The 26,235-nt window shown below is 41.1% G+C and overlaps 1 protein-coding gene across 8 annotated transcripts in view; it reads right to left on the minus strand.

Moving 5' to 3' along the window:
• DMD (dystrophin) overlaps window positions 1-26,235 on the minus strand; it is a 1,176,878-nt gene that overhangs the window by 55,433 nt on the left and 1,095,210 nt on the right. For all 8 annotated transcript variants that reach the window (XM_063343608.1, XM_063343591.1, XM_063343600.1 and 5 more), the window contains 5 exons: window positions 25,600-25,661; window positions 13,783-13,857; window positions 7,076-7,277; window positions 3,584-3,669; window positions 842-999 (listed from right to left, as the gene is read on the minus strand). In XM_063343608.1, the coding sequence (XP_063199678.1) occupies window positions 842-999; window positions 3,584-3,669; window positions 7,076-7,277; window positions 13,783-13,857; window positions 25,600-25,661 (583 nt within the window). The remainder of the gene's footprint in view (window positions 1-841; window positions 1,000-3,583; window positions 3,670-7,075; window positions 7,278-13,782; window positions 13,858-25,599; window positions 25,662-26,235) is intronic.

Consider the following 26,235-nt stretch of genomic DNA (forward strand, 5'->3'; position numbering starts at 1 on the left):
CAACTCCCCGGCCTCCAACCGAACAAAAAATCCCCCGGGGACAGTTAGGGGATGGGAAAAAAGTGTTTCTTCCATTGTCATGTAGAAGATGCACTGAGAGTTAATCACAGACCGTACATTACCTCCCCTCCTCTACCTTTTCATTAAGCAGCTGTCTTCATCTTGTGCATTCTGCTGGTGGTTAGGATAAGGATGAATAATTCCCTTAACTCTCTTCCTCCACAGATTAAATAATTTACAAGTTTGAAAAAGAGCCTCCAGTTCACCGTGTATCCCTCAACAGACAGGACAGGAATTCTTTCAGTACTCTTTAAATAAAACTGGTATTACCCATTTAAGCAGCGGAAGGAGCTCATCCAGCGCTCCTTGCCCCTAGACAGCACTGCAGGCAGTCGCTCCTTTCCTACCTCTCCCCTGGGCACCTGGCTGTCACTGGTACATATATCCCCAAAATTTAGATTAACCATTGCTGTTTACCTACATGCAGTAATAAACAGTCACCTACTGCTGGCCATAGAAAATTGTAAAATCAGGAGCTGCTGTAAGAAAGACTAAAACTGCTTGCAGGGTTCAGTTGCAATACAAGCCTTGATGACAGCCTTATTTGCTGTCCGGATAACAGCATAATCTGGGCTTCTCCCACCAAGGCCAGAGAAACAGGTTGATTCAAATACATCTCATCAAAGGAACGATTCAATACACCACTGAACACCACCATTAAACGACCCTCAGCACCCTAATCCTTCTTCCAGCTTTTCAAGCCTCTTCTGAATGGACAGGGCTACCTCGACACAAAACCCGAATCAGAAAATTAACAGCGAGCAAACAAACACCAACTTACAAACTGGAAGCAGCTTCTGACGCTCGGCTCGATATTGCTGCCCCCGAAGGAGGCCACTTCCCCCAGCTGCCGAGGGATCTGGATGGAGTCGTGCAGCAGGAGCCCCAGCCGGCGCTGGTCGCAGAAGCCGGTGGAGCTGGCCACTTGCTTGAACAGGTCTGCAGGGAGGGAAAGGACACCCGTGCTGAAGCATCACAACCAGGATATGGCAAATAGCACTGAAGTCTGCATCGTTTCAATGGCTCGCAAGTGCGGTCAACAGCCTTGGCAGACATGAACACAACCGCGTCTTCAGTTCGGCTGCTTCTCTTCCCATAAACACTGGTTGGTTGTTTTTTCCGTAAATAAGCAGTCTAGTGATAATTTTTAATAGCATTATTGGCTTGTACCTTGGAAGGAAGGCCGTTATAACACAGCACCTGTGGCATTACTGTCAATAACAGCTGTGATTCTATAACACAGCTAACTAAACAGCGGGATCTTTGAGCCACAGCAACATAAATGTTTTAAAAATATTGTTTAACAGCAAAATAATCTCATACAACATAACATACAGCACATTTTCAAGTCTTAGCAATCGACATACAACTCAGAGAATCCATTTCTTTTTCAACTGAGTTGAACTGAAAAACAAGAGCTCCCTAAATTTGATATATCATAATCTTTTAATCCAGGAGTATTTCTAAAATGAAAGAAAAACATTACAGTATGACAGAACCTGCCATCCACTGGGAATGTTAATATCATATTAAGTTTTCATTTCTGAAGTGAAATACCAGTTGAAGCCATGTTCTGTTACTGCATCGTTCCAGAAAAGAATCCTTACAGGACAGAATTACTATCCCTTCATAAACTTAATTTAATTGGGTGGGAATTAGTTATACTACACATACATTGAAGAGGTTTTAGAGTTCATAATAATAAGAAAAATCAGGTTAGCATTAACTGAAATATTTAGTTGGTAATATCCCTGTTGAAAATACATGACCTGAATAAATCGTCCTTACTTTTCAGAGAGTTAAAAAAAAAAAAAGAAAAAAGACATGGCTAGAATAAAATAATACCCTTTTTTGGAACCTACCTTAATATTAATATGAACCCGACACCAGGGATACAATTATAAAGGTGCTTCAGCACTGCTCGAGATAACTTTTCTAATATTGCTTTAACACTTGTTTTCTTCCAAAGGAATAAAGGAATGGTCAGAGAAAGGATTATTTTTTAATTACATGAGTTTCACTCTTGCCAAGACTAGTTTTACAATAAATAATTTGGGGATAGATCTTTCCACTAACTCCGCAAGCCTGAAGAAGCCACATAAATGAGAGAAGAAATTTTAAGGGGTGCGACTCATGGCATGCTTGCAGCAATACTAATAGCAATTGCACTACAACTTCGGGAGGGATGGTGAAGCCAGACCACAACCTGGCAGACAGTTCCTTCCTCTCCCACAAACCATTCAGCTTTCAATTTCCCCATCATTAAAACATTAAGTGTTCTACAACCTTAAAAAGGGGGTTACGCGTTACCATGCACACCCACTGCTGGAGACTATAAAATATGAACAATGTTTCCCTTTATAACTTTGATAATCCTCAATGAAATATTGTTTTGAAAAATAACTGTACTCAGTCATTTTCTTAAAAGATTTTCTGAATACTTTTTCACAACACCCACAAGAAACACCTAGAGATCTAAACTGTGACTGACATAGTGATTGCCCTGAAGTCTGATCCAATTATACACAGTCATGCACAGACGCTGTTGTTGGAACTGTCTGGTTTCTCTTTAGTGTTCCTCAACTTTCATTAGTAGAAGAATAGAATAATAACAATTGGTAGAGAACTGCTACGGTATTGGGTCAAATCCTAAAGGTTGGTCCTTTTTAAAAAAAAACATAAATGCATGAATGAGGCATAACAGTTAATTTAACCAGAAAGTTACTCTTCAGAACTACTCTTACCACTAGATCTTTTCTGGATACCAGCCTCACTAATGAACTGATTCATTAGTCAGATAAAACTAAAACTTCAAGTGGAATTTTTTCAAGTACTTCAGGATTCGGTCTATTAAAATATGCAAAATTTGCCTACCTTTAATGTTTATTAAAAGATAGCAACTATATTTAAGCAAAATGTACACAGCAAGACCCTGACTACATTGTGGAAAACATTTTAAAAATATAATATATTTTAAAATGCTGTACTGTAAGATGCCCTGTAGACATGCATTTTTGTGTATGAAGGTGTGCTAAACCAGTGGTCTCCAAAGCGTGGGTGATCCACCTCAGGGAGTGCGCAAGACATTAGGGTGCAGTAAGAAAATATTTTTTTGTTCTGTTAATAAATTAAATTAAAAAATATTAAAGGCTGTGTTTACTTCATCTTTATCTCATCTTTTTTTAATTTCTATTTTTGTTTAAGTGTTATAATGTACGTAGTATATTAGTACAGCAGTACATGTATATAATTTATAAATAAATATACGTCTATTGGGGGTGCATGCCAAAGATTTTTTAACAATTGCGGTGCATGATCAAAAAAGTTTGGAGACCACTCTTCTACACTACCTAAAACCATACTGAACAAATAGAAGTACAAAGTGGAGCAAATTAACACACTTTGCATCCAGATTATCTAAAAGAATGTCTCTGTATGCTACTTAAATGTTTATGCAATAAACAGGAGGAATGGAAATAGAATATAAACATAAACTAAACCCAAAGGAATTACAATAACTTACATCTATATTTATCTTCCAGGTGTGCTTTACAAAGGGACACAACACCAGTTTTGAAAGATAAGACACGGATCCTTCCCGTTCGACCCCTAATGAAAAAGAAACATTGGGTGACAATATGATCCATTCATGTCATAAATTGTTTACCGTAGCGATGTTCACCGCAGTACCGTAGTCAGCATAAAGGCAGTCCTACACAGAACCATGTAGCACAGCACACATTGGCCAGTTATGAGATAAGCTAGAGATGAAATACGAGATACGGTTGTGGCTCCGCAGGCATAGCTGAATTGGATGGTGCCGTTGTATCAATTCAACCAGAAATGGTCTGTTCGGAAATAATTTATGACAAAAGTGAGAGTGAAGAGTCTTTACCTTACGCTTATTTGAAAAGGCTTCTCGTATGAACTGCTGCTATTCTCAGAGAAGACGAGATCCCCGCCAGAACCAGAAACCGTCCCTCTCACTAAACACAATTTCACTCCACTTTAATTAGAAATGTGAGAGGCCGCGCGGCCCCAGTTGCTGGCTGGGGTTAAAGCACGAGAGCGAGGGCAGCAGTCGTTTTTAGAAAGTCTTTGCTTGCTCTCTGTCAGCCCTGCCCTGACTTGTTTGAGGAGGAGCCAGGCAGGAAAAAGCGGCCTCCGCCCGCAGCGCGCAGCGACAGAGGCGCTTGTGAGACGTTCAGGTGAAGGATGAAGCTTGCCTAGAAATGACGAGCAGGCAGGCGGGCCGCAGAGTTGTGCCAATAACAATACTGGGTGGTTTCTGAGCGCACAAACCTGTCCCGCGTGGCGCCAAGGGGCTGGTAACATTTCCAACACCCGTCCCCGTGCCGCCTCCGGTCACAGCCTCCTCCTCCCCCTCACTCCTGCCTTCTGACACTATTACTTTTGCTTTTTAATGTGACCGTGGTAAGAACATCCTCCTCTGCGCTGCCGGCGACGCGATGACAAACCTTCCCATCTTCTCTCAGTCATCTGGTTTAGCTCAATTTACTTCCAGTTGCTGGCTTCCCCCAAGACTTTTGTTTCTGACAGCGTTTCAAATAGATAACATCTATTGCAAAGGAAGACATATACAACATAGGAAACTAACGCCTAAAAACGACACTTTGGAAGCAGAGCCTTATCAACTGTTTCGAAGCGTCACCAGTAAGAACACCGCTAGGAAGAAGATAAATCACGCAGAGGCATGCCACAGTCACGCGTCGGGCTGCACTGTGCGGCAGAGGCACGTTGTCTTTTTAACGCTATGAAAGCCCTGTAGGAGCCAGCGGTGCTCGTTCACCCCCACACCTCCCCTGCAAACCCCGTGAAAGGTGCAGACGGAAACCGGTGGACAAAGCCGAATTTAGAATTTGCAACCTTTTACTAAAGAATCCTGCATTTTTCGTCACGAATAAGCACTTGTTGTTTACCTACGCTTTCCACACTCCCCTCCTCTTACTCCTCTCCCTCAAATCTTTTCCAAATTAATTATCATCTGTGCCCTGAGAAACTCCTGCTGATGAATACCAGGCTCATGCAAATTATACAGGAGAAGAATGTGGAATGATGATTCCCCTGCAAGGCATATTAAATTGAAACTTGCACAAATCATGAGTCGTTCAGTTCACTCTCCTCTCCTCCCAAGTCAAACCAATAATTTAGCGTGCTACTGCAAATGAGCATGAGTGACTGATCAATTAAAACAAATCTGAAACGTGTTGGATTTGCAGAGCTGTGCCCATAATTAGATCAGTCATTGACTGTGAATTTGATTAATATCTTTACAAATGACAGTTTTCAATTATAAGAAAAGTAAAGATTCAGTACATTTAATTAAATGTCTCCAGCACTACTATGCACTTCAGTTGATCTCTGCCTATTAAGTTTACAATGAAAACTAAACACATGTAACCCCAAGGTCACCTCTCTCACCAGCGTAATTCCAACCTGAATTTCAGCAAAATAGCTACGGGCTTTCCTCACACGTAAAACCCCTCTCTGTTTCATTGTGTCCTGCGATACACAGTTCTCTAGCGCACCTAGGGAATTGCCTAGAGGCAGCCAATTATAATTTCTAATGTTGTACTTTCAGCAGAGTGCAACATGAAGAAAACTAGACTGGACATGGCAAATCTAAACCGGACAGTCCGGCTTAGCAGCAGCCTGTGGAACAACCTTTATTTCCCTCTCTGCCTCTAACGTGGCTGAGCTGGATTAACATCCATTGCCCATCTTTTTTGTTTTTCACTCACTGGGTATCTTCATTTTTATGTTATTTGTAGTTGACGGTAATTCAGAAGCGGATCAAAGTTCTGTGGAAGTCAAAGCAGATTAAAGAAATAAAACCTGGCTCTTAAATTTATATAGCTTCATTCCCTATGACCGGTACACTACATAAAAATATAATGTAATCTGGGTAATCCACTTCGCAGGATATTGCAGCTGCTGCAGAGGATGTTATAAGAAACTGGCTTATCGGAGGTGATCCTGCAGGAAGAGACTGTACAAATCTGTACTTTTTTTTTTGGTAGGTGATCATCAAAGCTTCAGTGCTGTGATAAAGGGTGGACGGAAGAACAATGTTATGGCAATTCACTTCAATATGGTTCAAAATGTCAATGGAAATACAACAATTGACCCATGTCCTTCCATTTCTATACATAAATGTTTATTCTGCCACAGTAATGAGCATGTCTGGCTGAAGGTGGCCGATAAGAACCTTAAAAAAAACAAAGTCTTCTGCTGAGTTTTTTTTCACTAAACTCCCAAGATACAAAAATAATGGCTTATTCTAAAATTAGCTCACAAACATGTGTTAGAATTTACCTATGCATTATGAGCAACATCATTAACCCACTGAATAGGAATACTCCTAAATTTTCTTAAGGTAAATTTACTCTGTTGTATTTACACTTACAGGTACGCTTTTTAAAATTAAATTTTAGAGGAAGTATTCCTCAAATCTCCTGAGTGTTAAGGGTTGTAAGCACATTAGATTAGAGATGAACCTCTTCCGTATTTGAACAAGAATTATAGATTGAAAGCTATAGAAAATGGACAGCTCTGAAAAGGCTTAACATCCGGAAGCACAGACACATGCAACAGTCTATATGATCATGTTCATGCTGTCGCTTCTGGATAATTCTCTTGAATTCCTTTATCTAAATAAATTTAAAAAGCCATGCAAAGCCATGAGCTACTGAGGACATGCAGGCCCAGAATGGCTCTGAACACAGAAACCTGTTTAAAAAATTCGGGTTTATAGCGCTCTCAGTGCTTAGCTTAATAAAGCTAGAATTTTAAGCCTAATCAAGGGCTGTTACTGATTCCGCTAAATGCGGCCATTAAACCATCAGGTTTATTAAACTTTCACTTCAACTACTGCTTTTTCAGTTTCAAGCCATTCATTTTGTAATGAGGCAGACAGCTCGTTACCCCTTTCCCCTTCCCCTTGTTCTGTCGGGAATGCTCCAGAGCACCCCACATTCAGAGCACCCATACGTACGTGTCGTAGACATTCAGCAGCCAGTTGAGGCACATGTCCACACAGAGAGGAACGTTCACCAGGTTATTGTGCTCTTGTTCCAGTCGATCGTAAATGGTGGTCAAGCAGTTAATGATCTGCAGAATATCCATCGGCTGGTCGTTTTGTTTGAGGTTGTGCTGGTCCAAGGCATCACATGCAGCAGACAGACTCAGGAGATCCACTGTTGAAATAAAATAAAAAAAAAACCCAAACAACATAATAAAGATTAAAGAGAAACAGCGGTTGTATTACCCATACCCAAAAAATAAACAGAACAATTTATTTGGCTTACATGCCTGGCCAGAGGATGTTTTATGTTCTCTGAAAGTCACAGGCAAGACTGGTTTCAAGACTCCTACAGGTGCCCTGTTTATTCAGGTGTGGTCTTAGAAAGCAGTGTTCATAAAAGTGAAATCTGTTTAATTTTTAGCTGTAAAGTACCTATTATGCTATTGGATCCTATGGAAATATTACACATAAATTACTATGTAAGTAAAAATTACATATTTCATGTTTTATGTTCCTATGGGTAGGCTACTATTTGACTACTACATTCACCAAATGTGCTCTAAACATATTACATGTCATCAGCTTTCCTGAGACATGCCATCCATTTCTTACAGAAGTCAAGCAATCTTAACCAAACCAAACTCCACAAGGAATACTGAACTGGGATTAACCTCCCTGTTACTTTTCCTTCGGTACAGGGAAAAGGTGGTTCCGGAAACGTTAAATGGCCTATTTCATAGAATCATAGAATCATTTGGTTTGGAAAAGACCTTTGAGACCATCAAGTCCAACCATTAACCTAGCACTGCCAAGTCCACCACTAAACCATGTCCCTAAGCACCACATCTACATGGCTTTTAAATACCTCCAGGGATGGTGCCTCAACCACTTCCCTGGGCAGCCTGTTCCAACGCTTGATAACCATTTCAGTTCAGAAATTCTTCCTAATATCTGATTTAAACCTCTCCTGGTGCAACTTAAGGCCGTTTTCTCTTGTCCTATCACTTGTTACTTGGGAGAAGAGACTGATACCCACCTCGCTACAACCTCCTTTCAGGCAGCTGTAGAGAGCAATAAGGTCTCCCTTCAGCCTCCTTTTCTCCAGGCTAAACAACCCCAGCTCCCTCAGCCGCTCCTTGTAAGATGTGTGCTCTACACCCTTCACCAGCTTCGTTACCCTTTGGAAATGCTGCAGCATTTTCCAAGCAGAAATGTCTTTCCTGTAGTGAGACACCCATAATTGAACACAGTATTCGAGATGTGGCCTCACCAGTGCTGGGTACAGGGGGATGCTTCCCTAGTCCTACTCACCACACTGTTCCTGATACAAGCCAGGATGCTACTAACCTTCTTGGCCATCTGGGCACACTGCTGGCTCATAGTCAGCTGGCTGTCGACCAAAACCCCCAGGTCCTTTTCTGCCAGGCAGCTTTCCAACTGCTCTTCCCCAAGCCTGCAACGCTGCATGGGGTTGTTGTGACACAAGTGCAGGACCCGGCACTTGGCCTTGTTGAATCTCATACCATTGGCCTCAGCCCATTGGTCCAGCCTGTCCAGATCCCTCTGTAGAACTTTGCTACCCCCAAACAGATCAGCGTTCCTGCCTAACTTGGTGTCATCTGCAAACTAACTGAGGCAGCACTCAATCCCCTCGTTCAGATCATTGATAAAGACGGTAAACAGAACTGGCCCAGTATTGAGCCCTGGGGAACACCATTGTGACCGGCTGTTAAACTGGATTTAACTCCATTCACCACAACTCTTTGGGCCGAGACATCCAGAGAGGAGTTTTTTATCCAGAGAGGAGTATGCTCGTCAAAGCCATAAGCAGCCAGTTTCTCCAGGAGAATGCTGTGGGAAACAGTGTCAAAGGCTTTACGAAAGTCTGGGTAGACAACATACACAGCTTTTCCCTCATCCACTAAGCGGGTCATTTTGTCATAGATGAAGATCGGGTCAGTCAGGCAGGACTTCATAAACCCATGCTGATTGGGCGTGATCATTTATCCATTGAAATTTATCCATTTTTAATTCTGCAAAAGCATTTACATTTATAAATACCTCTACGGCTTTACAGAGTAAGACACATATAAACTTGTCAGCCAACACACAACAGAGTGTTTTGTCACAGACATTTAAAAACTTGATTTTCATTTGGTAAGTCAGTTGCATTTTGAAATTCAGATGTCCAAGGCAAAACAGAACTTCCCTTTCTCAGCACCTAGCCTCTGCCTATTAACATCAACAGCAGCATCACACTTCGGGGGCACCAAATCAGAGAGTTATGGGATATTGGTTTACAAAGTAGAACAGTAGTAAGAACAAAATAAATCAGAAAAATGAGACTACTGTTGCAGATCTGCCACATGAAAACCCTTTGTTAATTCCTTGCAGTGAATTTCCAGGGTGTGAGCAATGGGAATATTAAATTCCAAATGCTGCTAGTCCTGCTCGTACCATGAGCAGTCACAAAGTGCAGCACCATTCAACATGTGAGGGAGCAGCATCTGGCCCAAAGTGAACTACCCAAAACAAAATTGTCTAGGAAATTAATCACAGAATTGGGAAACGAACTGACTTAACTGCAAGACCATTTTTTCTCTGACTGGAACAAAAATGTGTTTTATTGAGTCCTGCTAAGGACATCTCTCAGTAATGTCAAAGAAAACGCACAAAGGCTAAATGTGGAGCCCCATGCAGGAATTTTTTAAGAACTTCATCCAGCTTAAGGGCACATTTGCCAAATTCACACTGGAGTATCCTATTTTATCAAGGATGAAGCTGATCCTTTGATGTCCTAGTGGAGGTGAAAAATACTTTAGCTGCACACAGTGCTCCTTGGTAATGCTGCGTGGACAGCACGCTGGGATTTCGTAATTGCCAAAAGAATTTCAGGAGTATATATATTTCATTGGAAATCAATAGGGACTTCTGCTACTAAATCCCTTAAGTACTTCTGAAAATTTCATCCTGTGGGCCTGACATACCCAGTCCTACAGTGAGTAAGGAAAGCTTGGAATGCTATCCCCATTATTATAACAAGAAATTAAACTTTACATCGGTGGTGTTGTGCAGGGGTTTATTGGAATTTTCCTTTTTTCTCATTCATGTAGATATTTATTAAAAGAAAATATTTTGGAATATTATGTTTAACCTACCAGCATATAAAATATAGCTATTCTAAGGTCAATATTATATCCTGCAAAAGCATATTTATCAGACCCATTCCTAAGAGTCTCAGAAAGACGTTTTTCTTCTAATAATTTATTAGTCAAACTGGAAATAGAGCACTGCCTTCACAGCACCTTTAACTCTGAGCTTCAGGCTGAACTCTCAGTTCCTTTGAGACTATGAATCAACGGTAATTAAATGAACCCCTCGGGCAACTGAGTGGCAGCTTAATTATATATGCAGCTACTGCTAAACATGGGTCACTCCACTTTGTGAAAGCTTTTCCCACTAATAAGCAGCAACTTCAGAAAAGCCCTTCACCCTGCTCTTCATCAACCTCATGTCCTATCTTGAAGTTAATAACACACGTTCATCTTATAACAAGCAAAAAGTACTTGCTACCAAACTGCTTTAGGGAACTTCTTTTTATGGAAAAAAAGAGTGGCTCTGGCCTTCGCCACATTAAGCTCCCCCTGCACCTTTCCCACCAAGATTAAAGAAATGGCGGGGGGGGGGGGGGGGATCCTCTCCCAGAACCAGAATTGCTTATTTTTTTTCCTGAAAGCAAATATGGAGGTCCCGTGAATGACAGACTTTCAAAAGACAAGCCACAACACTCATATGTATTGAAGAGTTGTGTATTCATAGCTATTCAGTGACTTGCAAAGCTTTAATTGAAATAAACCATACCACTTTATGCTTTGTACTTTTGGTGAGTTCTCTGACATTCTTTTGTTCTTTTCTGTTTAAAATTCCAAAACTGACTCTAAAATCTGTTTGAGCAGTAGCTTCTAGCTTATTTTGAAATCTAAGTCATCTATACAAATATTTCTCTGGCTTCTAAGGCAAGCGAAAAAATGTTAGGATGTTTGTAGCTAGACACCAACCTGTGGCCAGATTGCAGGAAAAGTTTAAAAGACGACCTGGAATAACTAACCCACTGGAGAACAGAATTAACAGGCAGGAGAAAGTATGCTGTGGAGGTCACATACTGAACTTGCAGAGAACTCAACATATGGCTGGTGATAAAACGTATAAATGGTGTTCCCAGAATGCACGATCTTCTCCTCTGTAACCTGCTGCTGTTGGCTGATACATCAAAAAAATACATTTAATCTAGCCAGTATAAAATTAAAGGAAAAAAGCACCCTAGCAGAAGTTCCTGAATATTTTCTTTTGCTGCATCTCCAAGAAAAGTGTGTGAATACATCTCATTTCATTGACATCACAATGTTCAGATGTGGTTTGTACTTGAAGATCAGATCTTTTAAAAGTAGCAAACCAAGAAAGTCAACATGCTTTGATGTGATTATCAAAGGAAACCATACATTTAATAAAAAACGGTGCAATAGTTACACCTGGCATGCTCACAATAATTTTGAAGGCTGGGATGATAGAGCCACACACTAGATTCTTCTAAGGTAACACAACACACAAGCATTAATTTGTTAAGGATTACCATTTTCCATTTTCTTCTTTAGATTTAACATCCTAGTGTCTTAGTGTTCATTGGGGTGATTTGCAAACTGAAAAGAAGTAAGTCTAAGAAGAGTTCATTTTTAAAAGTGTTTCTGTTCTTGCCACAGAGGAATAGGCTGCACCTCCGCTTCTGCAGGCCTTCTATTGTGCGCACATCTTCAGAGCGCTCCTCAGCAGACAACGTTGCTCTGCTTTCTATGAAGTTTGCAGAAAATTATATATATTTAATTTTTATTTTTTTTTAACTCATGCAATTTTAAATCTGAAATAAAAACTAAGAGATGAAAGCAGCACCTACTGCAGGTGGAATCTAGGGATTTTTGGCTATGTGTAGAAGCCCTGAAACCCAGCGCTGTGCTCTGTTTCTATTACTGCCAAACTGCAGAAAAAGAATTTTGTAATGGGTTGTTGTTTTTTTTTTTTTAATCTAATTAAACTGAGTTCACAAGCGACATTGAAATCATAGAATACACAAATAAAAAGATGGTGTCTCCAAGCAAAAATATTTGTAAGAACAAAGACTGCTAACCAAATTCCTTAAATAGTTTTCCTTAGATACAAGTATGAAGAATGTGCTAAAGTAATCACTCTAAGTACCACTGCATGTCTCTGAAAACATCCATTCTCAGAAAATCTACCTAAGTGTAACCTCGAGAGATGAACTGACTTCAGCACACAACTACAATTCCACACTGTAAAGTCCAAGATGACTTGGAATTATTTAGTGGTAGGAATCAGATAAAATAGCACACAAAGTTTTGCACTTTCAGCCATAAAAGCCTGTTACAAGTTACACTTGTGCACTGCCTGCCAGAGAAACTTGTAATTCCAAATATGTTATTCCCCTCCGTCAGTGCTGGACTGATTGTCGATACCTGTCACTGCGTATCACTCCAATTTCTTTACCTTTCCACGATGAACGTGGCAGGAGTGCTGCACCATGGAAAGATGCTTGTATTTCTGATCATCAAAATTCATTGTCACCGCATTCATGTTGAAACCTTTCATTGTGTTACAAGAATCGTCACTTACTGGTTGGTTTTTTTTCATTTCTATTTTTTCATACATTCAGAAATTAAGTCTGTTCACTAGTAGAATTCACCCATGCTTATAAGCCTAAAAGTAAACATGCTCAAAAATATCGAGGTTTGACACAGTTCCAGAAAGCATGTGAGCACAAATCCAAACTTGAGGTAAATCAACAGTTGAGACATTTGCAACTGTGTCAGAAACTTAACCCTGTAATTAAATGCCGAATGGTGAATGTTAAAATATTTTAATAACCTCCTAAACTGTACCACCTAATAGACTGCTTGCTTTGGCAACTGATTAGCCTACCAAGAAAACTACAAGCAAATTATTTAGCTATCAGGTTACAATAAGCTGAAAAAGAAACATAACTCTAGTGACAAGTAGAACACCATACACCAGTTGAGAGAATTAAAATGTTAGAACACGCACACCACAAATGTATGGCTGATGAGAGACTTCTGAACATAACCAAAAGCTGGGGAAAAACCAAGCTAAATGTTTACTGTGATGATCTCATTTAAAGGCAACAGCCCCTCCGGGTTCAAGCTTCAACTTAACAAGCCATTAACAACTCCAGCTCTGGAGCGATTATTTCAGCCGAACTCACACCATTCCCAATCCACTACAATCCCTGTTTCTTTGGCGTTGAGATGTAGAGCTGTGGCTGACACAGGACATGGCTCCAGTAATGAGCACAGGGAAGATACCCAGCTAAGGAGTGTAAAGATAAGAAATACGTAGGAGATGTTAGTTTTGTTTCTGATCCACCGCTCTGTCTTGCAAGGGACAGATCTGCAGACCACTCAGCACTTTGTTTTTATAAGGAACGTGCAAACTGGTGGCAGCAGAAGACCCTTTGGGTGAGAGGATTCCATGCACCGGGCAGAGCTGGGGGTACGTGTGGTGGTGTTTTTCTGCTTCTGAAGGTTGTGAATAAAGTTGTGCGTTGTCATAAAGTCCTCCCGGCAGCAGGCGAGGCACAGGCACATACTTACGGCAGAGGGCTTTCTGCAGCCTGCGGAGTTTCATGGCAGTCCTGTACGCAGAGAACCTGACGTTGTTCAGGTCAGCTGTAGAGGGGAAATAGTAAAATAAGTGATCAGCTTTGCACCTTAGAAACAACCAGACTCACAAAGACACTGTTAAGCTGAACTAGACTATAGTCATCAGTGAAAAGAACAGAGGGAAAACAAGAAAAGTACATTAGAAACTCTACTTCACTGAGCAAAAGCCCTCAAATCTTCATAAATAATCATCCAAAAGAAAGAGCGTAAGTCCTGAAGTGTTACTTCCTTTCCTTCAAAGGCACTGAACTTAAGAGCCCTTGAAAGGACAACATCAGTGACTGCAGTAGTGTTGTCTGAAAACACGGCAGCCTTTCACACCGCAGGCACTGAGAGAGAGATAAGAACCTGAAACTCCTCCTTGTCTGCCCGATGCAGAGAAGAGCTCTGCCCAGGGAAAAGGCGGCGACTCCCAGCTACTGCCGAAAAAGACTTTCGGAAAACAACAATGACACTTTTGTGCTTTCCATCCAAGCAGATCCCAGCCATGCCCCGAGATGTACAGCCTTCCTGGTGAGAAGCCAGCTCACCCAGCCAGGTGAGTTCCCAGGTTCCCACCTCCGAACCGGTGGGGAGCTGGTGGGCTGTGGCAGCACAGCGGGGAATGGGACCCAGCACGGAACACACGGTGCGGCACGATTTTTGCTGGAGCTTTCTCATGTGGTTAACAAAATAAGGACATCAGCACAAGTCCCCACTGAACAGTTTAACCACAGCTTGCAAAAACCTCCTGGAACACTGCAGGGACGAGGTGGGCCACACACCAAACCAGTCACACCACACCAGAACTTCTACAAGCCCCTCGGCCCTCAGGAGGCTCAGTATCGGCTACTTGAACGTTATCCCGCACCGAATTCTGCTTATCTCCACAGCAAGGCACAGCAACTCGTCTGTATTCTAAAACTGAAAATAAAGGAGGGGTTGTCTTGGACCAAATCTGGCCAGCAAACTGCATTTGCACCTTTTCTCTGTGGTGAAACCAGAATGAGGAAGATGGGCTTATTCTAATCTTGTCCCTGGCTTTGCTGAGGGTGGCCTTGGCCAAACCCCATTTACGAGAATGAACATAAAATTCACTGAAAGCGAGGTAGAAACTGCTGTGTCTGAATTCCTGCCATCAGTACCAGTACATCGGCTAACTCGTAATTTACAACTAGACCTGGCATACCAAGACTGCGGTGCAAACACACCACCGCTTGCGCTGTTCAGAATCGAACTCGGGATGCAGAAGCGAGCACGCAAATCGACAGGGGCAAGTCGATGAACAGATGCCGTTTCCTAAGTGGCACTGCCAGCTCTTCCCAGGGATGCTGCGGGGCCTGGGGAACTCAGGAGTGGCGGGGGTGAGGGGGGCATGCTCCCGTCACCCCCACCGCTGAAAAACCACACCACTGCTGGCACGCTCCTGGCCCTGTCACCTACCCAACTAACTCCTGGGCACAGACACTCCTGGGCATTTGAACCGCCTAAGGACCTTTCCCAACAGAGCGGTTGGCATCTTGTAATTTAAGGGTTTTCTAGCACAGAAGCGAACTGTCTGTGCCAGCCAGTTTCAGCACCCGGCAACACTGATGAACGCATTTAATTTCCTCATGAAACCCACGGGGGCCTAAGGAGTTAACGATGGGAATGCGTTTGGAAAATGTAAACTACTGTGTAAATACAAAAATAACATTAAAAAAACGTACTGGCTCAGAATAAAGGTCCATTTAGCCCAATAAGCTGCCTCTAAGCCTGGCAGACTCTTAGAGAAATAATATGATGAAAAACAGGGCAAAACCAAAACAGTTCCTTGCTGGCATAGGCGCCGAGGCGCTATAAAGCTGTTCGCAATGTGGTAGCTTGGGTACGACTATCCCAGCATCACTTACAATGCTGTACAGGCGTAGGTAGCAGAGGGAATATAGTCTCGATTCCATTGCTTTTAATTAATCCGTTCTGAAAGACTAATTTGAGACTAATGCAGTAATTTTGTATACCTTATTAAAAGCTGTGGAACATTTCTAAAACATGTCTTACAGCGGAAGGAGAAGTTTCAGCTTTGTGTATCATTTCTTTTCCTTTACACAGTTCCATGCACCTTTTTAATGGGCAGTTCTCCTGTGTATTGCTTCTGCCAGCTCCCACTCTCACAATCATCCTGACAGGTTCAGAAGCCTTAATGTGGCGGGGAATACAGTGAGCAATTTAAATGAAGTGACTTAATTTGTCTTGAAGGGAAATTAATAAAGCGGTCTCTCACAAACACACTGCAATTTCAGTTACATTTTGTACTCTTGTTGTAAATCTGCACTCGTATTCTGGAAAATAATATATATTAGATTACGGCTAGCTTTTGATAAAATGAAGCAGTCTTCCCTAAACTTCCCCTGAGTATTCTGAAAAAAAGCTTCTCTACTTATTATTCACATTTTAAGAAATATTAGTAAATATATATGCATATTTCAGGCCTTGATCAAGGCAGAAAGTACAACCCATGAAGACATTTAATCCTGAAAGTGCTGTAGCTTACACCTATTTTCCTGTATATGTAATACATACTGATTTTGTTATCATCCTTAATGTCTGTGCTGCCAAGAAGCATCTGCTGTAAATGATCAACAAGCAATGTCAGGAGCTCGTTTCGGAGCCCTCACCTCAGGTGTTGGGAAAGCATCAGCAATGTCTGCTTTTGGCTCTACGTGATGAGGCTAAGTGTAGCCATCCCATGCTTCTCCTTCCCACCTTCGTGGCTGTTATCAGTAGTAGCCCATGCCCAGTTACTGTCCCCGTGTCAACTGCTCACCTCCTGTCTTTGTTACGCCACCACTTCCATGCTCCTGATGGACGGCCCTCTTACCAGGTCGTGACGGTCATTTGAGGTTGCTGGATCTTAATGATTTAGCTTTTCCCCCCACCTACTCCTATGAAACTGTCAGTGGTGTCTTTCCTCCCCCAGAGCTACTGCTACAAAGAACATGTTGCTCCGTGGAGCAACTGGGGGAGCCCAGTCTGCTCCTAATGGGGTTTAAAATATTTCCCTTGCTGGCATATGACCCTATTTAAATGAACCGTGGAACATAAGATTGTCAGGGAATGAGTTGTGGTCACTGGGCTCGGGAGCGTTGGCGGTAACATCACCACGAACAGCAAGGGAGGAGACTTTGAGCAAGGCAGCAGACGGCACTGCCTGGCCGCAAGCCAGCTGCCGCTGCTGGGAACGTGTGGAGGAGGAAGGAAGGTGGCTCAAGCAGCAGCAACCCTCCTATGGAAACACCACTAGTTCCTTCTTCCCTGTGGGGTTCCCCCCCCAGCCCCTTCTTGGGTCCTGAGGAAAATATCTGATGCTTTCTCCACTCCCAAACAGCCCACTAAAAGAGTCAGGGCCCACTAAGCCTTGACTCCAAAGCTTTTATCATCTCTGAAGAGGTCAGAGAGCTCAGAATACCATGTAATCTTTTCTCCAGCCCTTTCCTTCCATTCCTTGAAATTATTCACCATCTCGTCATCCAAATGAGGTGGTCAGAGGGCTGAAAAGCCTTTGGAGTATATAAGACTTTTGCAAGTTGTTTAATGATACTCCCAGTCCTCGTTCAGAAGGTAACTTCCAAGCTTTGATCAGAAAGTGTAAATGCTCAAGAACATAATCTGTGGTCTGAAACAACAATGTAGTGAAGAGGTCACCTGGCCCCTGGAACAGAACAGACTGAGGAAAAGATCACACGGGAGTATTTGGTGACACTCATAGTTACATCCCAGAGCAAACAGAAATCATTGTTCTCCCATCACTCAGCCATGAACAACTGCTCTGTTCAAGGGGATATAAATCTTTCTAGGGGAGAAAATTTAACATTGTGTTACAGGAGACCTGTAAGATGGGTCAGGTGCTTACAGCGAATGCCTTGGCAACAATGAACAATTCCCACCAACACAACAGTAAGATCTCTCCATGACTTTCCTAAGCTTCTCCTGCAGCCCTCCCACCATCGTGGTGAAAGGAGTTCTGAGTGCTAAAGCATCAGTTACTCTCAGAAATTAGGAAATCTCCTTTCGCTGCTTTCTTCTTTTCATTATAGACATGACAAGACAAGTGCCTCCCTTTGCTTCAGGGCAAATAATGTGGTAGGAAGCAGGTTTTCTAGAAAAGTGATCTCCTCCACATCCATCATGTGCCTCCAACATATAAAGATGTTCATGCTCATATTCTTATGTTCATTCATATTAATATGAGTAACATTGAACAAGAACTAGTGCTGTTATTACACATGCAGCTTTAACGAAGAGGACTCCAGCCTGCTCAAAGGAAGAACTCAAATCAGAAATATTATGGAAAGATGATCAGAAAATTAAGTCCTAACCTTTTCTCCATAATTCTGCATGTTGTGAGAAATCACAAAACATAAGGGCTATGTTCTTCCTCAAAAGAGCTAAGACAGCCTCATCAACACGTTTTCCAATGTGGTATTGTATTCTACAGTATCGTAGAAACAGCAGTAGGTACACATAACACATCCTTTTGACAGTGGACAGCCAGGTTAAAAAAACCCCACTGACTTCTGAGGAGGTAGGTAATTTGTCTCAAAAAAATTTGAACCACCTGATGTTGTAGATTAATTTTTCTTAAATCCTCCCATGCTAAATTCCAGATTTTACATTGGGATGAGTATTATTTTAAGAGGAAAACCAGATCCTCATATGCTTGAGCCTTACTGCACAAAATAAGTTGGTAAGCAACTAAAAGCAATAAAAAAAAAAAAAAATCAAAGACAAACAAAGTTTTCAAAAAAAGAACATATTTAACAAGAAGTATAGCATCCAGCATGGAGGAATATTTATTTTTATTCTGAAATAGTCACATCTATAACACCGACAACAGGTTTTAAGTGAGGTGTTATAACTGAAGAGCTTTCCATGGTGGTTCTTAGAACAGACTAACCACTCTGCAGTTGCCCCAGCCGCTAAGAGCGCTGAATGACTGGGATGTTTCATCTGATAGCGCACTGTCCTCTACAGCAGACTAATCTCAATGAGTGTTTAAAAGCTCTGGGACGGGACACACTACCTCCTGTCAAAGGTTGTTCATGCAATTTGTCTCTCACACACACAATGCAAACTGAAGGCATCTCAGGAAGGCCTTTCTACCTGGAAACCACCTTGTTTTTTACTTCAAAGAGGGTTACTTGTTTGTATTATTGTGATCTTAAAGGTCCATTCCAACCTAGACTATGATTCTATGAATATTACAATTGCTTTTTAATTAGTAAGGGGAAAACACAGCCACTACACTTCATTTTATGGACAATAATTTTCTCACTGCCTGGACACCATCATACTGAAAAGATCAAGTTACATGCTTCAGGTGATAACTATCTCCAAGAGTAAAACTTGGAAAGTTAGTAACTAAATTCTTTGACAGATATTAGATGTCATCAGGTCAAATTCTCATCTTCACTTAATAGGATATAGGATTTATGGAGTTTTGAGGGTTGCTTGTTGTTTTAGTTTGGTTTTGTTTGGGTTTGTTTTTTTTTTACTCTCACTTATTTGCACAGGAAAAAATGTGAACCTACAGTGATATACCTCCAAACCTGAAATACTTACTCAACCATAGCCTGTGGCACGTTCATATAGCTGCTCCTAAATACACTGCCTGCAGTGGATAAACTATTTTGGGAATTTCATGTCCCTGTTGTCTCTGACAGTGCCTATCTGACAGAGGTTAAAAACTGTTTACTGTACAGTCCTGAATGGACCATAATTCCACTACCAGCCACTAAGCTTTCATGTTTCATCAGACATTAATGGCACTCTTGACTTCTCAAGAAGCTTCATCTCACATCGATTCAATACCACTGTGATTCCCTGACCAGCTGATAAGAATGCGGGGTTTATTCCTGCTGCCCAAACCCCATATATAAATCTTTTAATGATGCCCTACAGTGACATATATCACCTCTTTAGGAATTGTAATTTAAAAATGCAAATGAGACAAATGCACAAAGGAGATAAATTAATCAAGTAACACTGCTTAACATCAGTTGAGTCTCAGCTATTGACTCTTTTATTATAACAATAATTAACACTATCATCTACATTGCTTTGAGAATAAATAACAGTAAACAGTGTTAATACACACACAGACATACAGCTTAACCAGTCTCCATGAAACAATAGGGCATGCTGTACCAGACCTGTACCACTGAGTAAAAAAAGCGGATACTGTTTCAGCAAATTATGAGTGGGAGGTACCCAGGGCACCAAAATCCTACTGATGATTGCATCTAGACCAAGTGGATGGTCTAGATGTGGCACATGGCACACCATAGCATGTGCCAGCATCCCAATAACCAGACCAATTGACACGACCTTTAGGAATTTAGTCTTAGCACATAATGTCTTTTCTTCAGCCTGCAAACCCAAAAGTGTAAGAAAGGATATGATGTACGCCTGGGTGATACCCCATCATGGGGTTTGGATGCAAGTAGAGTTTGCAGTCAGAAAGGTCAGAAACCCATCGTGTACGCTAGATCAGAAGTAGTTATAATGGAAAAACCGAAAATGAATAAATAGCAAAAAAACAACTTCAAAAATATTAATGAAAGGTGTCCATTTGCAAACCAGGACTGCAATACTCTTGTGCAAAATGTTCCCATACTGGTCACCTATTCCATAACAGAACATTATTTTGCTTTCTCCGCAATACCCTCCTTCACTGCTAATACGCCTATGGTTTCATTTTCAAGGGACACAAGGTTAACTTCTACCACCTAACTTCTACTTCTCTGCCACAGTTAAGTCTATTAGGTGTATGCCTACACAGAATGCAATCACATACTGTTACAAAAATGACCTACTCCAGGTCTGACTACTATGGAAGGCTGACAGAACACAACCAATCCTATTTTCTGAAAAGAGGAGTTTTATTATTCAGATTGTAGTCACCCTGAAAAGGATGTCAGTGAATAAGCAATCTTTAAAGAAAAACCATAGGTATCATTACACTGGATTTCAGTAGAAATCAAATGATTGATGTGTGCAATAGGCATGTCTTACTAGTACAAACACAGAAAACATTTAGTTGAATATGAATAAAACCTCATAATAAATACATGGTTTAGTAGTTTGTAATAAAAACTATTATGGCAGAGACGGGCAGTTTAGCCTCTTCAGGCAGCATTTAAGAAAGACAAATCAAAATCTCTGGGCACTGGAACAGGTTGCCCAGGGAAGCTGTGGCTGCCCCATCCCTGGAAGTGTTCAAGGCCAGGCTGGATGGGGCTTTGAGCAGCCTGGTCTAGTGGGAGGTGTCCCTGCCCAGGGCAGGGGGGTTGGAGCTAGATGATCTCTAAGGTCCCTTCCAACTCAAACCATTCTATCATTCTATAAAATACACAAATCAAAAAAGTTTATCCACCTTGGTCATTCAGAGTCGGAAGCTCACATTGCCACACAAGAGCAGCCAGTCGTCGTAAGAGGAACATGGCAGCTGCTGCCAAAAGCCCTGGTGGAGGCTGAGAGGCTTCCGGCATTCTCCTACCTTGTGTTAAGCAACTCCGGCATTTCTTCCATGTATTCCACAGAGAACTGCACACCCCCGCCCCCCCAAATTAAATGGAGAGCTGTCAACAGCGCACTGCAGTCTGCAAGGGTGACAGTGTTTTTCACCCTCTTGTCTTGCCTTGGTGAATTTGGAGAGATAAACAGATGCACACGCCAACGTTTCTGACTGCATCCTGCTACTGCAATTACTGTTCACAGTGACACTAATGCACCTTGAGGAGACTCGTACTGACATTCCATGGGAAGGCTGGAAGAGAGGGACACTAACAGTACGGCACAGCAGCCCAAGTTCTCCTGGGCCATCACTGCAAAGGTTAGATTCATTTTCAGCTTAAAGGCAAAATACCATCATTCTGAGCTAAACTGCCTGCAATTAAATGTTTACTCTCACAAGATAATCTGAAAAAAAATAAGCAATCTTAGACTACTTTGATTCCTGGTCTTCCCATCTCTCCCCTCACCCAAAGGTCCTTGAACTCTTCAGGACAACGCAGTAACATAAACTCTCATTTCAGTGATGCCCTGGAGACATCATGAAGGATGAGAAAATTTGTAAGGGGGCTGTAAAAGAACAGCGTAAAAAAAAGCAGATCTGCTGCAGGGGAACTGCTTTTGGAAAGAAAAGCAGCTGGAGCAGTTCTTGGTACTTTGAAGACTTTCAGAGGGAAGTCAGAAGAACGTGAGAGCGGCTCATAACGGTGTTAATACAAACCAGGGATGTCTGTCAGCCTCTGAACCTTTGAGACTCACATATCATCGATTTTTACTACCTATTTCAGCATTTATTTTTTATTCTGTGTTCTTAATTTGTATAATTTCTACTTAATTAATCCATACCAACATCTACTAGATACACTAAATGACACACCTAAGGTCATCGTTGCAACTACCTGTTGCCACTTTGACTTGACCATTGAACAACAATTAAGGCATTTAATATTGATGGTTTATTATGTAACTTTAAGTAGCCATAACATTAAGCGAGGAGTGAAAATTGCCCAACTTGAGTCAGGACTAGATGCTTCATTAAAACTGATAAAATGCTATGTTGTTTAATTAACAAAGAAGAGCAGTCAACAACATGCATTTTAATATCCTAAAAGGAAAAGCTGCTGTTAAAAACACAGCCAGTTACAAGTTTTTGACACACATATTAAATTTTGAATCAAATATTGTAGTTATTACTAGTATCTTTATAAACAGCCATGTTTCAGCATATGAGCTCAAAGAGAATTTGAGAATACTTCCTTCGCGGGCAGGTTATTTTGTAATTTCTTCCTATGGGTTCTTTCTGCTTTCTCTGATGCAGTCCCTATTGAAGACAGGATACGGGACTTCCCAGACTGACAATCTGATCAGGTACAAAACTGTATGCAGCATGTTCCTACCTTCTTTTATTAGTACCAAATAATGCTCCCAGGTAATTTAGCTTCATTTTTATAAACACCCAAACCTCTAAAGACCAAAAGCTGAGCAAATAAGTTTGAAACTTGGAATTCATCTATTGTAGCAAAATGTAATGCAGTAATTTGTAGGTATGTGAATTGGATACGTGAAGAATAAAACCATTATCACTCCTTTTTCTTACAGAGGAGTCTCTTGTGTCTCAAAGACATAGGCAGATGAAGAACATTACCTTGTGCCAGGCTGCACCTTCCTCATTCACTTAAAAAAAAATAAAAATCAAGCTTTCAGTAATTTGCAAGAATTTAAATTAGACATAAGGATCCCCTATAAAATTATCATATACTGGCACATATAGAGAGCTACATCACATAGCACAATTATTCCCTACAGGCTAGGTGTAGGAGTTGGAAAATGGAAATGACAGCATTGATGTGCTTGGTGTCATTTTTCACATTTACCCGGATTGCAGAATTCACGTTTTCTACCAGATTTTTAAAATGCATACACACTAAGCTCTTTACTAGCTTCTTCATATGAATGAGAAGCAAAATTTGGATCCTAATGTGGGGTAAAAATAATAGGATTTAATGAGTATGCAATACAAAATCAACTTTACTAGTAGTATCTTCTCAGATAAAATATTACTGAACAGTCTGAAAAGACTTCAAACATCCCATTATTACCGTTTTGACCTGAGGCAAAGCAAAGCACTGAAAATACATCAAGGGTTCTGCTCAAGACTAAACGGGTTATGCTTGTATTATGCAATTTGTATGAGAGTTAGGCAATGATGAATACACACAGTTCAAAAATAAAATAATAAAAAATTGGTAGGTTATTCAGTAGCACTTTTATCAAAGCTTTACCCCATGTGGCAGTGCCCAAAGAATCACCTTGTCTAATCTGTTTTGTACACATACATGAACAACTAAGCTTACTAATAAAAATACACATTATACATCCTTTGCTAAAAATCAGCATCACTTCCATGTTAATGAGCACTTGGTCTCAACCCCAAAAGACATAAGGCTAGCCAGAAAGAGGACTGTCCTTTGGACATTCCTTTCTCCTCAAAACAAAACCAGCAGGCTTTTATGAGAAAAAGAAACAAAATCTGCCTAAACATGTTCCCTCTTTATGCAGTAAGAAATATGGCTATGTTAAACTCTTGACATTTGGGTGATGCTCATAGTGATAAAACTCAGTGAAACTAAATGCAAACTGACTTCAGCAGTCACACATCTCTTGAACCGTTGACCTGAACCCATCAGGACACTCTTCTCCCTTAAATATAGCTACCCTTTCACTTCTTGATATTCAAGAGTGCTGTAGCTGACACGGGGAAATACCAGAAGAAAAGGAGTTGCCACAGGACTTTAGGTCTGACCAACAGTATCAGAAATATCATGCAACCTCTGGATCAAATAAGGCTGTGGAGTCAGAGTGCGGTTCAATCAACAGGCAACTGTTTGAAGATCTACCTGTATTAAATGGATGTCTGCATGTGCAATTACTATTTGTCCTGAATCTTTTAAACCACTCACTTTAAGAGCAAAAATATAAAGGAGACAAACAGGGCAATACATTATAATTAAATGGCAAGTCAATACTTGTCTGCTTTTGCATTTCGTTAGCCTGAACTTAGACATTTTATATCCCTTTTTGGCATACAGAGCTGTATTCTAGTTAATTTTTAAACAAATTGCCGCCACAGTGCTAATACTATAAGGAAAAAAAATCTTCACACTGTCTCATTCCATTTTATCATATCACTTTTTCTAAAATATTTTTGGTATGCCCTTAACTGCAGAGCACCATAGAGATACCTGAGTTAGCTTGAAATAGATTATGCTGGCATAATTAGACTGTTTGCAGCAGCTAAACTAGAGTTTAGCAGGAGATAATTTAAGCTATTTTTCACCATGGTAAATAAGCCTGCACTGAATGCTAGATTTGACTGCCCTAGTGCTCAAGCTGGCTCGTTTAAAGCTGGTTTATGTACGTGTGCTGTACAGACGTAACCTCCTTTATGAATGCAGCATATTCACTGATACTTCTTTCAGAGAAATAGCTTAATTTTTATTATACCCTCCATTATTTATTAACAGAACCATTAAAAGCAAAGCGTTAGCTATTAAATGGTCTGCCAAGCAGCCTCTACTAGAGCATGGATTAACCTATTTTATCTTATAGATGTGCTTCTGTTAATAAAATCCAAAGCTGCTAAAAAATAAAAAAAAAAATCTCCACCAGAGAGACACATCTGAAGTCATAATAAGCATGCAATTTGGGTATTCAAAATGACATCATGACAGCTGCCATGCCTTCCAAGTATTGAAAGTGCTTTAAAAATAAAGCAGTGGTAACGCAGTTTGGCAAATTGCTTCAATTGGCTTCCTACCATCCAAAAGTCAACATTAACAGCAGCTTGGTTTGATTTTTTCATCTGCCTTTTGTAAAGTAGATTAGACAGTGAAAAGATTCAGGATTTTTTTACCATTTCTGTCCCAGTCTTTCAGCAAGAGTTTGCAACAATGCACTCAAATTACTTCGTAAAGCCAGTGCACATTCCAAATGTGCTAATTGAAATATTATTTCTCCCACTGCATGTTTGAAATGCGTTATTCTGCCTTGCATATTTCCCTTGCAGAAAATTTTAACCTTGATAAAAGCCTTGCCTCTCGCTTCCACTTCATTTTGGTTTTTACTACTTCTGGAAATCCTTGCCTTGAAAATTCATTGTTTTGGGAAAAAAAAAAAAAAACACAACCAAACAACAAACAACTGGTAGAGGTGTCTTACCTAAAGACTGGTAAAGCTCAGTCATCTTGGGATGATCCCAGCAGGTCGTTTGCGTCTCATGGCTACGATACAAAACGTGAAAGTTAGTTAAGTAGAATTGCTCTCTCGGTGGCACAGCAAGTGCTCCAGGTTGGGCACCAGAGCGCGGTGCCAGACCCACCGCCCACAGCCTGAGCTGCTCTGGCAGGGGGGGCTCAGCAGCGGCAGGCACATCTTCTTTCAACATGAAATGTTAAACTCAGAGGGCTTTATTTAGGCACGGGCTCAAGAAACAAATTAAAAGCAGTGCTAATCTTAAAAAGACAGCAAGAATTCAGATATGCCATAATGTTTTGAGGAATCTGTAAGCACGCCGACCAATTCTTAAACACTTGTTTTGTACAGATTACTCTCCAGTTCCTCCAAACTGGAGGCGAGATGTTTAAAAGGGTTTAGTACTTGAATCTTTATGGAAATTTTGACCAGATACAGAGATCCATGGTGTTTGTGACCTGCTTTCCCCTATGCGCCCTTCCCACCCTTCCCCAAGCGGTAGGTAAGAGCTACTCAACGCGGTGGCTGCCATCCTTCCTTTTGGTCCAAACATCTGTGCTAACCCCCCCATGCAACAGCCCACTGACACCCCCCCCCCCATTG

The sequence above is a fragment of the Chroicocephalus ridibundus genome, chromosome 1, assembly GCF_963924245.1.
Source record: "Chroicocephalus ridibundus chromosome 1, bChrRid1.1, whole genome shotgun sequence".
In the NCBI taxonomy this organism is placed as follows: Eukaryota; Metazoa; Chordata; class Aves; order Charadriiformes; family Laridae; genus Chroicocephalus; species Chroicocephalus ridibundus.